Below are 15178 nucleotides of genomic sequence, written 5' to 3' on the forward strand. Positions count from 1 at the left end.
TGTACTTTTATTTAAATAAAAGATAAAATTTGTGATTTTCATATATCCTCTTCAGAATTTTTTGTGGTATAGGGCACAACAATTATTAGCCAGACAATCCACTGAAGAGTCAAAGCAGAATGATACTTTCAGTTTTTAAAATTTATAACTGTCATTCTTTTGCCTCTGAATTCATCATAATGATCCCACATTTCATAGCCCTCACTCTTTCTCTAGAGAAAAAAGCTTACCACTTGTCATCCAGGTCTGGTCTTTCCAAACCTAAACTTTTCTATCCCCTCAAACTGTTGCTTAAGTATTTAAAGAATAATAGCTTCTAAGGGCTGGAAATGATGTAAGGGATCCTCAAGCCCAACACCTCTCCCATTCTAGAAATGAGAAAACTAAGGGCCAGAAAAAGCACATGGCTCACCAAATCACAGGGCTTTTAGACCCAGAGGCAGGTCCTGAATCAACACCATTAGCAGTCCCCTGCTCTTTTTACTCCATACATTTGCAAACATCAAGGCAAATTAAGTCTTCTTAATCCTCTTTGGAGAGAAATACATTCCCAGCAGAATCTATGGGAAAGCTTGGTTCAGAAATCCAGCTACTACTCTCCTCCATCATTTGTTTCCAGATCTACCCCCTTCCTTCTGAAGCCCGAGCTTTAACTGGCAACAATGATGAAAAGATTACCTAAAGGTTTGTGCCCAGAAAGCCATCCTCTCTAGTAGTGTCAGTTACTGACATCAGGATCACTTGACTGCAAATCTGATAATCTCTTCTAAATCCTGATTCCACTTGGCCTCTTGCCTCTCTGAAGCTTTTGTCAGCTCAGCCCCGCCTGGCCTCTGGGGGGCCTCCTCCACGCCACTGGTTCCTGATTCTCTTCTACCTCCCTGACTCCTGCTTCCTCAGGTTCCTTGCCTTGGTCATCATCTATCTCCTGCCATGGTGATGGGGTATCCCGGATTTTCTTCCCTCTATATACTTTCTCTATATTATCTCAGAAACTTCCCACTGATTCAATTATCATCTCTATGTAAACTGCCAAGCCTCTGCTAAATCCTCCCTTCTGTAAGAAATTTTTCCCAGGCCTTCTTCATGCTAGTTAGTACATTCCCTCTGAGATTACCTCCAATGAATACTGTATACATATAAAAACAGCTTTGAAAGCTGTAAGAACTATGATCAATACAATGTAATTTGTTTTTATGTTTAATTTTTGGAAATTTTTTATTTTTATCAATGGAATGGGGGGTGATGAGTGAAAATAGATTTCTGTTCATTCAAAAATAACAAAGTGGGGCTATACACAGGAGCTAAATGTTGCAAGGTCTTTCAGATGAGGTCACTGGTTTTACTTTGTCACAATGGATCTCTCACAGAATATGAATAATTAAAACACATCAATAAAAGTTTTAAAAATTTATCCTACACATATTGTTTGTACATTTTTGGTGCATGCTGTCTCCTCTATTAGATTGTAAGCTCTTTGAGGGCAAGGACTGTTTTTGCCTTTCTTTGTTTCTCCAGAACTTAGCACAATACCTACCAAATTCTTGTTCTTTTTCTCTGTCTCTGGCATTCTCCCTCCCTCCCTCCATAAGGCTCTGTCTCTCTCTTTATGCTTCAAGTCAGAAGTGAGACAAGAGCTCATACTTTAAGGAAATAAGGGAATCTCAGCGAGGAGGCCAGACATCCTGAAGGAGAGCTGGACTTGATCTCTAGGGAAAGGAGGTGAAATTCTTGTGACATTTACTACTTATTTGGTGAAAGCAACTTCACTTCTCAGAAGCTGTTTCCTCTTCTGTAACAAGAATAATAATAGTGCTCTCCAGGATAGTTGTGAGAATTAAATAAGCTACTGTGTGTAACCTACTTTGCAAACTTTAAACATTACATAAAAATCAGCTGTTTTGTTATTAAGAAGAGATGAGGAGAGGGGATGTGTCCAATTGAGGACAGCCCTCAAAGGCAAGGAGATGGCTTAAGGAACTAGTGAGGAGGCCAGTCTTAACTGTAATGTCAAATTCAGGATCAAAATCAGTCTGGAAAGGTGGGTGACAATGAGACTGTATAGAGTTTTAAATGCTAGCGTGGGCTTCACTCCTTCCCCACACAGATATCTCATCTACATCTCAAATTCAATGTGTCAAAAATCAATTCTTCATCATCCCCCTAACCTGACATCGCCTCCAAATGTCTTTATTTCTGTGGAGGGTAACATCATCATTCCAGTCACCCAAGTATGCCATTTCAATTCATCCTTTATTCTTTCCTCTCACTCATTCTCTAAATCAACCAAATGTCAGGTATCACCACAACAGCTGTTATTATCTGTCCCCTTTGCTCCACCTACATGACTTTCCCCTTAGTTGAGTCTCTTACCCCTTCTTGCCTAAACTATTTCAATAACTTCCTAATTGATCTTTCTGATTTCAATCTCTCTTTACTTCAGTTCATCCTCTACCCAACAGCAAATTATCATTTCCAAGATATGAGTCTGACTATGATGTTCTTTTGCTCAAAGAATTTAAAAGGTTACCTACTACCTCTAGAACAAAATGCAAACTTATCAGTCTGAAAGACTTAATCTGGCTCCCACCTATCTTTTTAAACTAATTTCATATTACTCACCTTCAAATAATCCAATGCTCCAGACAAACAGGCTACTGTTTTCTGAACTTGACATGTTTATCTTTTGCACAGGCTATGTATTAGGCTTGGAATGCACTCCTATTAGATTTCCTAGGTTCCTTTGCTGTATCAACTTCTTCAACATTCTTTTAAAAAATATTATTATTTATTTTTAGAATTCTTTTCTTTTTAAATTGAGTTCCAAATTCTCTCCCTCCCTCCCACCTTCTCCCCCACTCACTGACAAGGCAAGCAATGTGATATCAATTAACCATGTGAAATGATGGAAAGTATATCTTCTCAATCTTGAAGCCATTTCTTCCATTCTCACCCACAGCAAGTTGACCCTATTTTTTGCATATATATAGTTGTTACTTCACACAGATAGAAACACAATAGTAGTGTTCTATCACTGTTCTACACTTGCTGTAACCAAGATCCCCAATTCTCTAAATGCTAGACCTATTCCATACAGGAAAGGTATAGCGTTTCTTCCTAGTAGTTTCTTTCCACCGTTTTCCAAGGCTTTCCAGACTTTTCTGAATTTATCTGGCAAAACTTGTTCAGGTACTTTTGGATTACAATGAGCATATTTTTGTAACAGGTTAACACAAACAATAACTACCTTAAGCTGTTAATTGTGAGAAACACTTTAAAACACCATTTCTTCTCTTCTCTTCTATAACTGCTAATCAAATATCAGAGGGTTTCTGCCTATTTTTTCTATATAAGACTTGGTCTGTGAAGATACTTCACTCCTTTGTTTTAGCAACTACCTCATCAGCTGGAAGGTCAATATGTATGTCTAGTTTATCAACACATAAATATTGATCAGACATTCCAATTGGACAGCGAACTGGTCACACAGCGAGGAAGTACTAAGTGTTTGAGACCAGATTTGAACTCAGGTCCTCCTGACTTCACGGCTAGTGTGCTATCTAGTGCACCACCTAGCCACCCCTACAGAGGTGTTTTAATGATGACCTCCAAAACTTTGAAAAAAAGGCTCATATTTTTAATAGCAATATTCTATCAGTGATAATAAACAGCTGAAAAATTGTGGAATATCTATGTCTCCAAATATACGAAACTAAAGATCACTGAAAAGACAATGGAAAATTGCATGATGGGCACGCACAGGCTAAGAAAACTTACAGATACATCTGGAAAAACAAGAAAATGAAAATGTATGACTAGAAAAAAACAACTATCAGTCCCATAGAAGGACTGAGTGATGACCAAAATCCTCCACTAGCACCAATGTAATGTCAACAGATCTAGAAGAAGGTTCCTATTACTCTTGGGGGAGCTTAGGGTGGTCTGACAGCAGGATAAGGACCAGAACTGCACAGGATGAACAGGGATTGAGGAGATGAGATCTAACCAATGTTGAGGTCACAGATCTATCACAGTATCAAAAAAGGGACTTCCATCATCCACGTGCACCATTGCCTGTCACATATTAATAAAAGGGCTTCATGAACTGCTCTATCACCTTCTGGTGAAGAGCCAGAACTATAACCAAACTGAGTTCCCTCTTTGGAGTAAGTGACACTTAGACTTTTCTCCCAGTGACATTCTAGTCCTCAAAGTTCTTCTTTTAGGAAATTATGAGACAGATCCCCAGTTGAAAGAAAAGGATTGGGGGTATAGAGAATTAAGAAGGGCTGAAACAGTTTGCAACGTCCCATTGTAAGCGAAGGGAAAGGCAAGTGAGAAATGTCTTGTTGCACTGAGGAGCCAACTGAAATGACTTAACATGAGTTTGTAGTGAATTCACTCAGTAATTTCATGATTTTCTCCAGCTCCAATTGACAGGAGTGAAGAAGGCAAATGGCAGGAGCAATCCAAGGTTGGATTTGAGCAAGATGTGACGAGTCAGAACAAGGAGACAGGGGATTCTAGAGCAGAAGACAGTGTATAGTTGAACTGGATCAACAAAGGATCAACACAAGAAATGGAAGACATCTGAGGAAGTACTTTGGTGTTGAAGGAATGGAAAATTTTGTAGAGATAAAAATTAGGAAAGACAAAATGAAAAAAAATATTTTGAACAAGAGAAAAGAATTTGTAGTTCATGAATGTGGAAGTGGTTATCTTGTGGATGATAGCAAGATCAAAATTACAACATATCTGTATGCAGCTCAAGTGGAGTTGAGAAAGTCATGAAAATTAGTGGCCTGGAAAATTAGGAGGAAATATCAATATGTATGCTTAAGTCTCCCAATATGTGTGATAAAAAAGAAGCTTAGGAGTTACGCATTAAACACACCAAAAAGAAAAGAGAATGCCCAAGGAGGCTGTAAATCACAGCTATCAGAATGCTAACTGATTTAATTAATTTGGACTGAACCTCAAAAGAGAAGATGGTGGTAGAAGGGGAGTCTGGAAGAGGCAACTGAGAGGCAAGTAGACATCTCCCAATATAGCCTTTAAGGGGGATGGGTTTGGATATAGGAAGGGCATGATTGAAAGTGCAATCACTGCTAGAAAGGGTGACTAAGGTCTGGTTCCATGGCACAGCCACCAGAACAGTGAAGAAGATGTTGGGAAAGACAGTCTGGCAGTAGGTGGTTGAGTCTGGTCCTGGGGAGGACCATAAAGACGCCAGAGGAAGTCCTAGAATAAAGATGGATGCCAGAAACCAGGAGGCACTAAACAAGGTCCTGAGGCAAAGAGCCATTGCTTCTAGTTCTGTTTTTGCCTTCTAGGACCAAAAAGTCTAATCATTCCTTCTTGCATCTGACATTCCCTCATATACTTAAAGATAGCTATCAACCTCCTTCCTGAATATTCTTACCAGGCTAAATATTCCTAATTAATTCAACAGATCTTTTGATGACATGGACTCATCAGCCTTCACCATCTGAGCTGGTAACCTTAAAACATTCTCTACTTTATTAATGGTCTTCCTGAAACGTGGCAACTCAATATTCTAGATATGTTCTGAGTAAAGCAATACACAGTAGTCCTATCATGTCCTTATTCCTACACATTCTCTTACTACTACATACATTAAGTGTATCTCTTAACTTCCTGCAAGATTACAAGTTTCTTTAAGGTAGGGATTGTGTTTTATTTACTTATTATCCCCCAGTGCCTGTCACTGTGCTCTGTACAAAGCAAGTGTTAAATAAGTATTATAATAATCAAATTTATTGAATGATCCAATTTACTTCTTACAATAAATATATTTTTTAAATGCTTTAATAGGAAACACTTCTCATACTACTCTAGGTGATTCAAAGAATAGAGAGGTAAAAATTCAACATAATTTATATGCAAATAGATTAATCTGAATAGGAATTATAAGACTTCTAACTACAGAATGTATGAGCAAAGTCAATGCTAAATATCATGGCATGCTACAAAACAAGGATTATTCATTTGCTTTGTTTTGCTAATATATGCAATAAGATGACAAAGCACATGTTCCTGTGTTCATAATGCTTGCTAAGGTGTGTTTTGGCAAGTGAGAAGCCTAGGGCTGGTTGCCAACAACCACTAGAAGTGTGTAATTACACACCAGCATGTGTCCTAGAGCATCTTGTTGCGACTACTTTACTTTGTTTTAAATATTAACAAAGAAAAAACATTTAGAAACCTCTTACCCAAATCCCTGTGTCTGTAGAGATGCCAACCTTTAATTACCAATGATTGCTGCCTCCATGTTTCTCAATGCAATAACTAAGGCCATAGAAATGTTCCTAATTAATTCAAAATGTTCCTAAGTTCAAAAACAAGAATGGGGAGGCAAAAATAAAAATTTTAAGTTCTGGTCAATAGATATAATAATAAAACTATACAATTTTCCAAGCACTCTCACATGTATTATCTTACTTGATTCCTAACAATGACCTTGTTCAGAGTATTCAGAGCAGTTAAATGAAATGCCCACAGCCAAATAACTAATAAGTATTAAAATTAAAACTGAGTCCTTTAGCTTTATCTTTCTGCCTAGAAGGGAACCATGCAAGGGGCAAGAGCTTTCCTAAAATCAATGATCCCTTAAGCCCAAACTAAAATATTTTTTGTATTGCAATTTCACAAATTTTAACCAGATACACAGGATCAAGTTGTGAGGTGAATTACATTAACAATGGTTATAAAGACAGACAGACAGACACACACATACACATACACACACACACACACACACACACACACACACACACACACACGGCAAAAACAAAAATACTGAAGAAATATCTCAGTGCCCATTTCTGCCATTACTAGGCTAGCCATGAAAAACCATGGCAGAGCAGAAGTGAACAGAGTTGAGGGGAAAGACAGGTAAAAAGGTCTTTAAATCTATATTTTGAGCATTATACCAAGTAAGCAACATAAGGAAATACAGAGAAGAGGTGACTCTGAGAAAGTTTATCATTTCAGTCAAAATTCTAAGCAAAGAATGAAGAGATTGGCTTAACTTGGGTAAAGTTTAAATTATGTACTTTTTACTTTTAGTGAATTTAGGGAGTACCTTTTACTTTCTCACAAGAAGATAAAAAGTTAAAATAAAAAATGATCAGCTTACTCTTTGCTCTCCTTCCACCCACAGAATATAACTAATTATCATTAGCCTAGATGGAAAAGAGTTTTGTCCGTTCCTTAACTCTACAGTGATATGATTATAATAAAAAAAGACCTTTTCTCCAAAATAGAGTCCTTCCTTACTTCAATACCCCCAACAAACTTGCCCCTCCTCTATGCTTCCTACAAAAGGTAGCACCACCTAACTTCCACTCAAATATTTATTGAGTAGCTACAAGACATTGTAGTAGAAAGTGTGGAAATATGAGGTAGAAACTCTACTCTCAAAGGGTTTAAATTAGAGCTGTCAGGGGTATTGTTTAAATGAAGAAACAACAACAATAGTCATGGGTCTTTTTTCTTTCCTATTTAAATATTCCCTACTTTTTGCAAAAAATAATCTCTGGAACTTGTGCAGAAACCAAATCCCAGAAAATGGTCAATTCTCACCCCTGCACACACACAAACACTTGGAAGAGTAACTTTTAAATTACTTCTTTTTGTGAATGATACCCCCATAATAGAAATGTTGTCTGGATTTTTACAGAGAAGCTATTAAAAATATATCAAGGCAGTAAAAATAAAATACAGATGATATATTATTTTTAATCACTGTTGGAGGATAGTTCTGTTAGACAATTAGATGAGCAAAATTTGAATTGGGGAAAAAAGGGAACATTGCCTATAAACCAAAATATGTAAATTTATCTTTCAGATTTGAATCCATCTCCACCAGAGGAATAATATGTTGATTCCAGTCTCTCTAGCAGTTTTTACCTTTCTGCTTCAACCTCCATCTTATTCCTCATTATCCAAAAAGTACCCTGCTATCTAGAACACTAAAATTTCAAGCACCAATCTTTGCTTCTAATGTGTCCTACCTCATACCTTTGTCTTGAACCATACAAAAAAGAACATATTGTTCTAAACCTTGCTATGTGTCATGTCTGGGTTATGGTTATATTGAAATCTTAAATTTCCTCTAAATTTTCCTCTAAATGCTCTTCATTTTCTCTTTCTGAATAGCTGGAAACAGCTAGTTCTTTGCTTTTGGACCTAAGGAAGAGTCCCTCATTATGACTCCCATGAGTCCTCACCTGCTATCTTGATGTTCAGATTGGCATCCAGAAGCAGGTTTTCTGCTTTCAAATCCCTGTGAACAATATTCCGGCAGTGGCAGAAATGGACGGCAGCCACAATCTGCTTGAACTTCCGACGAGCTTCTTTCTCTGCCATCCGACCATGGGCAACCAAGTGATCTGTAAAGAAGAAAAAAGTCCCTTTTTCATTTTGGGAACTGGGACAGTTGATGCACTTGCGTGGTTTTGGGAGAGGGTTTCCCATCCAAATCCGAAAGAATGAATCTAACAAAAGTCATGTTTAAGGACAGCACCAGATTTCTCCTTTTCTAAAAACCAAACCTACAATTTCTGATATGGAGGGAACTTCCAGCAAAAAAATTTCTACCAAAGCCAATCAATATTTGCTCCACAAAAAAATAAATAAATAAATAAATAAAAAATAAAAAAAAAGAAATAGTTGCTCCACAAATTTCAGTATTAGAGATTCTCCTGTGGTCCTAAGAGGTTAAGCAGCCTTTTCTGCTCCATACAAAAACACGTGTCAAGAGAAGACTCGAACCCAAGTCTCCTTGGCTTCAAAGCTGTTTCTCTATTCTTTTAATCACGTTGCCTCTCACTTTGTTCCTAGATGTTTACAGAGATGCCTTAAGTGAAGTGCCTGAATAATTAAATTTTAGATAAATGAATATCTTTCTTCAAATGACATAAATTTTTTAAATCATTAGCACAGTGCTTGGCACTCAATTGCCGAATTGGCAATTCGATTGGCCAAAATGGCATTCAATTGGAGAATGGCCGAATAAATTGTAGTATATGAATGTTAAGGAATACTATTTTTCTGTAAGAAATGACCAGCAGGATGATTTCAGAAAGGCCTGGAGAGACTTACATGAATTGATGCTGAGTGAAATGAGCAGAACCAGGAGATCATTATATACTTCAACAACAATACTACATGATGATCAGTTCTGATGGACATGGTCATCCTCAGCAATGAGATGAACCAAATCAGTTCCAATGGAGCAGTAATGAATTGAACCAGCTTCACCCAGTGAAAGAACTCTGGGAAATGACTATGAACCACTACATAGAATTCCCATTTCCTCTATTTTTGTCCACCTGCATTTTTGATTTCCTTCACAGGCTAATAGTGCACTATTTCAAAGTCCGATTCTTTTTGTACAGCAAAATAACGGTTTGAACATGTATACTTACATTGTATTTAATTTATACTTTAACATATTTTACATGTATTGGTCAACTTGCCATCTAGGGGAGGGGTGGGGGGAAGGAGGAGAAAAATTGAAACAAAAAGTTTGGCAATTGTCAATGCTATCAAATTACCCATGCATATAACTTGTAAATAAAAAGCTATAATAAAAAAAGAAAGAAAGAAAAAGAAAATACTGTAGTCAGTTTTGCTATTACTTCAACATATACATTCCCAATAAGCAACAATATACAAAATTGCTCAATAAAAAAATCACAAAGCTTTTGAGGAAAATAGGTTTAGGGATATATGTTCAAAACTTCACATATAAAAATAGAAATCTAACAAAAACAATAGCATAGTTTTATAAATATTAAATGATCAAGAAACACATGAATACTACAATAAATAGTGGATGTCCATGTCTCAGACTGCTGCTTCAAGGCCCTGGAGCTGGAAAAGTCTTGCTTAAATCAGGCAAGCTGCAACCATGGTAGAGAGTGTATTGGCATCCAGGGGGAAGTAAGAATGTGCCACATGCATGTGAAGGAAGAGCCTACCACACTCAAAGATATATAATAAATATGACCCTTTACTCAAGGGAATGGACTTCAAAAGGCTTGCAATTTGTGAATTATTATCAAGTGGTATCATTTTCTGTATTCTCACTGTTTCTTGCATAAGAAATTGTACACAAGCAGATTGAAATAGGTCTTATGCTCAAAATGTTCCCCAATATATCAATGGTATTAGAACAAAATTATGTTTTCAAAATAAGGCAGAACTGACAGTATTTAAAAGAGGACACTTAAGTTGAGATCTACTTTGATCCCCAGCAAAATCTATGATCTGATAATTAAAATAGTTATAAGTGTATATAACCTTGGAGGGAAATGAATTTTTCATATATGTTTATGTGTATACATACATAGACATATACCTACATACGGACAGACACATACATACACGCACACACATATATACATAAACTGATCAGGGTTTTAAAACTAAGAAATCATGCTCTTTTTTTTAGAACATTAACAGAAAATCAAATAAACCTGTGTTAGTTTCAATTCAACCTACAAGCTTGATAGGTATTTGTAAGGATCCTTTGTTATCAACTAAAATATTTCAAGAGGTTTGCAAGCAATATATTCTATAATAAAACAAAAATGATCCTACTGACCCACTATCATAAAGATTAGAATATTCATTTATTTTTCCAACAGTGGGGATGGTTTACTCAAAGCAACATTCATCTAAACTTACCTTGTGATAATGAATATAAATCTCCCTAATGACAACAAATATAATTTGTGATGATTAATTTCAGTTACACAGCTCCCTCCTCCACACACACAGCCACAAAACAGTTTTTAATAGTTCTTTTAAGCTTAGCTTAAGGGCTAACTGAGCTAGCCCTAAGCAGATAATGATGTACAAAGTATAGTTGCAAACAGACTAAAAACAAAAAAGTTAATGTTTTCGAGGTATATTTATGCAGATAGAGAAGGACTAGTTTTAAGATTTTACTGGTAACAAAAATCCTGGATAGGAAACAACAAATTCAGATTAGCACTTCTCTGAAAATGAATATTAAGAGAGGGCTGTAGGTTCCTGACAAGTTGGGTGAATTGCCAAGGGTCTTTCAGACAATATATATTAGGTAAAAGACTTGAACCCGGGTCTGTTTAGTTCTGAGGACACTTTCTTATGCTGCCTCTCCTATACAGATAAGAAAGCTATAATAATGCAACTTTGTATTCATCAATCACTAAAATAAGTTAATAAAAATGAAATATAAAAATATCAATACTATCCTAGTTACTAAGCAGAGAATGTAGGGTTAAAAAAAAACAATTAAAAACTTTATTTTTTAAAAGAGAGGTTGTAACATAAGAAACCAGAGGCATAATGGGAAAAAAAAGTTGATTCAAAATGTATCCTGACCCTAAGGAATATTAAAAAACTATTAGCAGAAATACGATAGTGATTGCAGGAACTTATCAACAGGCCAATAAACAATAATCCATTAAAGGTCTATAACTATCCTACAATGCCCATGTCTTTCCATTTCAAGAGAAAAAATCACTGCACCAAATTGACAAGAAAAGAAAACAAGTAAGTTTCCAATTTAGTGGCCAGAACAACAATTTCCTGAATAAGTGTGGGATGGTGATAAATGAACTCCCACAATGGGATGTTGAACCTTTTCCTGAGACATGTCCAATTACGTTTCCAACAAAAAAAGAGGTGCCTATGAACTGTGGTGCTTAGCTGGGCTGTCCAAGAACTCCAAACTCATTCTGAGCCAACCACTGCTTTTCATTTCAAGAAACCATTAACTGTTGCTCTGACCTTTGATTTCCCTTAACCCAAGACCTAATTATCCTAATCACATATTTTGGTTGGTAAACATTTTAATTAGAGATCTTTGAAGATACAGCTAAACATAAAAATAAGCCTTTATGAAGGTTTATCATCAGGAGTTTATTTGGCCAAGCCACCCATTAATTAAAATATACAAGTGACAATTGTCTTGAAGTAAATACTAATTACCAACAGACATCAAAACCTTTCTTGCTTAGAATTTCTTGATTTCTAAAATAATGAGAAAAAAAAATTTAAATCCCCTTAGCTTTCTATGTATCTCATCTTCCAAAGAAATTGTAAAGTTCTCAAAATTGCTACACAGTTAAGTAGCTAGTAACACTCCACCCTTGTCTCAATATGGATTCATTAGGTAACCTTGGAATAGTCACTAACCTTAACTTGCCTCTCCTCAATCTGTTAAAAAGAAAGAATAAAGCAAACTCTGTTAAATGGAGCAGGTAGGAAATGAAGTGCCACTTGTCTAATCTAATTAGTAAATGGAGATAAAATTTAAAAGAATCCAAATAAAATATATCACACTTAAATAATAAAGTTTAATTTTTCTTTAATGTCTAAAAAGTGTTTAAGAATGTGGCAATGCTACAAGATAATCATTCTGAATCTCAATTACTATTCAAGTATGGTGATAGTAATGTGCTTATATATAGATTTGTGCTTGACAGATTGCTGAGCAAACAGTTTATATCCCAGGAGCCATAGATGATATTTATATACAGCTTTCCAAATTCTATCATTAAGGTGTTAATTACCAAATATTAAGAAGAAATTCTCTTCTAGCTAATCTTCTGTGATATAATGCCCAAAATACCTTCATTTGGGGAAAAGTATTCTTCTCCAAGGATATGACAATATGCTAGCTCAAGATTACAGGTTTTAAATTATGTCTTCCTTTTTTCAAATCAAGTCACTTCACAATTCATCTGCTTTCTGCCCAAGGCTTCAGCCTGGTCGGTGTTTCAGGAAAGCAAACAGCCTATAGTAATTTTTCAGTTCCATCTGAAAATGTCCTTTCAACTGTCCCTTCATAAATGGCTGGTTATATTCATATATATTCTGAATGCTGCCTCTTAAGTTCAGATATGAAATCTGATTTTTGAGTGAGAAAAATTCATAGCAGTGGCCAGACCAAAACTTAACACAATAACAGAAGTTGAAAAAAAATCTGGGATACTTTCTGAACCATTTTGGAAGATATTTAAAATAATATTACAAATTACTGAGAACCACTCAATGTTGATGCTACTTTTGATCTAAAAATTGTCAGGATGAGTTGGGCCCTCTGAAGAGTTGGTTTGGCTATTGTAGGCAAATCAATGGTCTAGTTGAATGACAGAATAGAAATGCTATGCAATGTTCCAGGTCCAAATTAGTGCACCCAGAAGTTGTATTTCTTGCTCCCTATACCTCTAAGAATTCTGGACGGCCTTTCAATCTTCCTTTAGAAAGCTGTTCTATAATTTTTAACTCAATACTGATTTTTTTTGGCCATTAATTTTTATTTTGTAATCACCACTGGTTAAGAGATAATATTTCATATTCCCCAAACTAAATCTTACCAATCAATTAATCAATCAATATACATTAAAGTGTTTGCTATGTGACAGGAACTATGCTAAGTGTGGGGGATACAAAAGGAAGCAAAAGACAATTTTACTCTTGAAGAGAGATGAAATTAATAATCAGTCATTTTAAAGATTTACCAATTTTTGTGGCATTTCCAGTCAAATCCCTCTAGGGACAGTTCCAATTTTTTCTATCACTGTCTAATAACTATAATCATTTAATGAACAAACAAATGTAAATCTGTTTCACTAGTTCTTTCTCGTCATTTCATTACAATTTCATTACACATTTTTCATTACAATTGAAACTTCAGGAAATTCTTTTGGAGATTTAGCATAACTATGATAGCAAAATAATAATAATAATAATAATAAGTTTGCACAAATGACAGGGCCACTTAGTAATTCCCAGATGGAGGGAAAGCATTTTCATATTCCATTCTTGTAAGTAAAGTAGTCCACAATGGGCATTTTGTACTTGCCAACAGGAGACAGGGAGAGAAAAAACACTCCACTAGAAAATCAGAATGTATTCTTTCAAAAAGGCCAAAAAAAATTGCAAACAAAAGAGATCTGTCAGTGTCAAAATCATGCCATAAATGGGGTAGTAAAGTGATACAAGGGAGCTCACTTTATTTCTTAAAATAATTCATTTGTCCATTAGAAACAGTGTCTAAAAAATGAACAGATCACCACAAAGGTGATGATCTGGAGGTGGCGGTGGAGAACGACAGGGGAATTCCTGCCCATTTTAAATGGCAACATGAAATGAGAATTTCTGTCAATCCCCAGGTAACAACAGCAGGTGGTTCTTTTGCTAATCACTTCTTTTGGCACCCATAGAAACAGCTTCCTGTTTATCAAACAAATGCTTCTTTCCAGAAGAGTGAGGGCGAGGCCAAGGTAGAGGAGGTTCCTGGGGAGGCAGGTTAAAAAGAGCACCCCCAACCGATAGCCCATGCCCCATGCCAGCAAGGCAGGCACTGCCTACAGGAAGGTTTGCTTCTTTGCCTTCCTCATCCAGAAACCCAGCCACCCCACAGCAGAGTGCTGCATTTGGTGCTGCTCATCTGGACCATCCTCCACTCTAGCTCCTGATCCGAACTTTCTAATTCCCATAGGGCAAATAATTCTGAATTGATTATAACCCCTCAACACAAGTAGGTTATACTTCTTGAAGGTCCTCCAGAGGTTTCAGACTAATATTCACCAGGTACAAAAAGTGTTCTGCTAGGTGTGAAGCATTATAAATAATTAAAAATTATTTTTAAAAAAACCTTTTTTTTAATCTACTTAGAACATTATCTTATTAAGGAGAGATGATAGTGACTTTTTTTTGGGGGGAAGAAATTTTAATTGTTGACAGTTCATAAGAGGTAATGTACTGTATAATACAAAGAATCTGAAGATTATGGTTGAAGGTGATGAGAGCTAAGAGTTCAGATCTTGATTCTGAAATTTGTCTTGGAACCATGAGCAAGTAACTCCACCTCTGAACCTCAAGTTTCTTTGCCAGTAAAAAATGGGGATAACAAAACTTGCAATACTTAGACATGGTGTATTTTTTTGGGGGGAAGCCATTTTGAAAACCTTAAAATGCTATGCAAGTGTGATATATGATTACATCATGTCACTTTCTAAATTTTTCTCATTCTTTTGGTATCTTTCCCTTCCTCTGCTATCTTGCAAAAGGAGTCCCTTCACATCTTCAAGAACTGTGCTTCCTCCTACACAGATTTTCTCCACACAATTTTTCTGTATTTGCTCTGATCCAG

At 36.1% G+C, this 15178-nt stretch overlaps 1 protein-coding gene across 5 annotated transcripts in view; it reads right to left on the reverse strand.

Annotated features, from left to right (window-relative positions):
- SIK3 (SIK family kinase 3) overlaps nt 1-15178 on the reverse strand; it is a 284690-nt gene that overhangs the window by 92542 nt on the left and 176970 nt on the right. For all 5 annotated transcript variants that reach the window (XM_051987033.1, XM_051987031.1, XM_051987032.1 and 2 more), the window contains exon 4: nt 8253-8414. In XM_051987033.1, the coding sequence (XP_051842993.1) occupies nt 8253-8414 (162 nt within the window). The remainder of the gene's footprint in view (nt 1-8252; nt 8415-15178) is intronic.

This window comes from Antechinus flavipes, chromosome 3 (genome assembly GCF_016432865.1).
Source record: "Antechinus flavipes isolate AdamAnt ecotype Samford, QLD, Australia chromosome 3, AdamAnt_v2, whole genome shotgun sequence".
NCBI classification, from domain to species: Eukaryota; Metazoa; Chordata; class Mammalia; order Dasyuromorphia; family Dasyuridae; genus Antechinus; species Antechinus flavipes.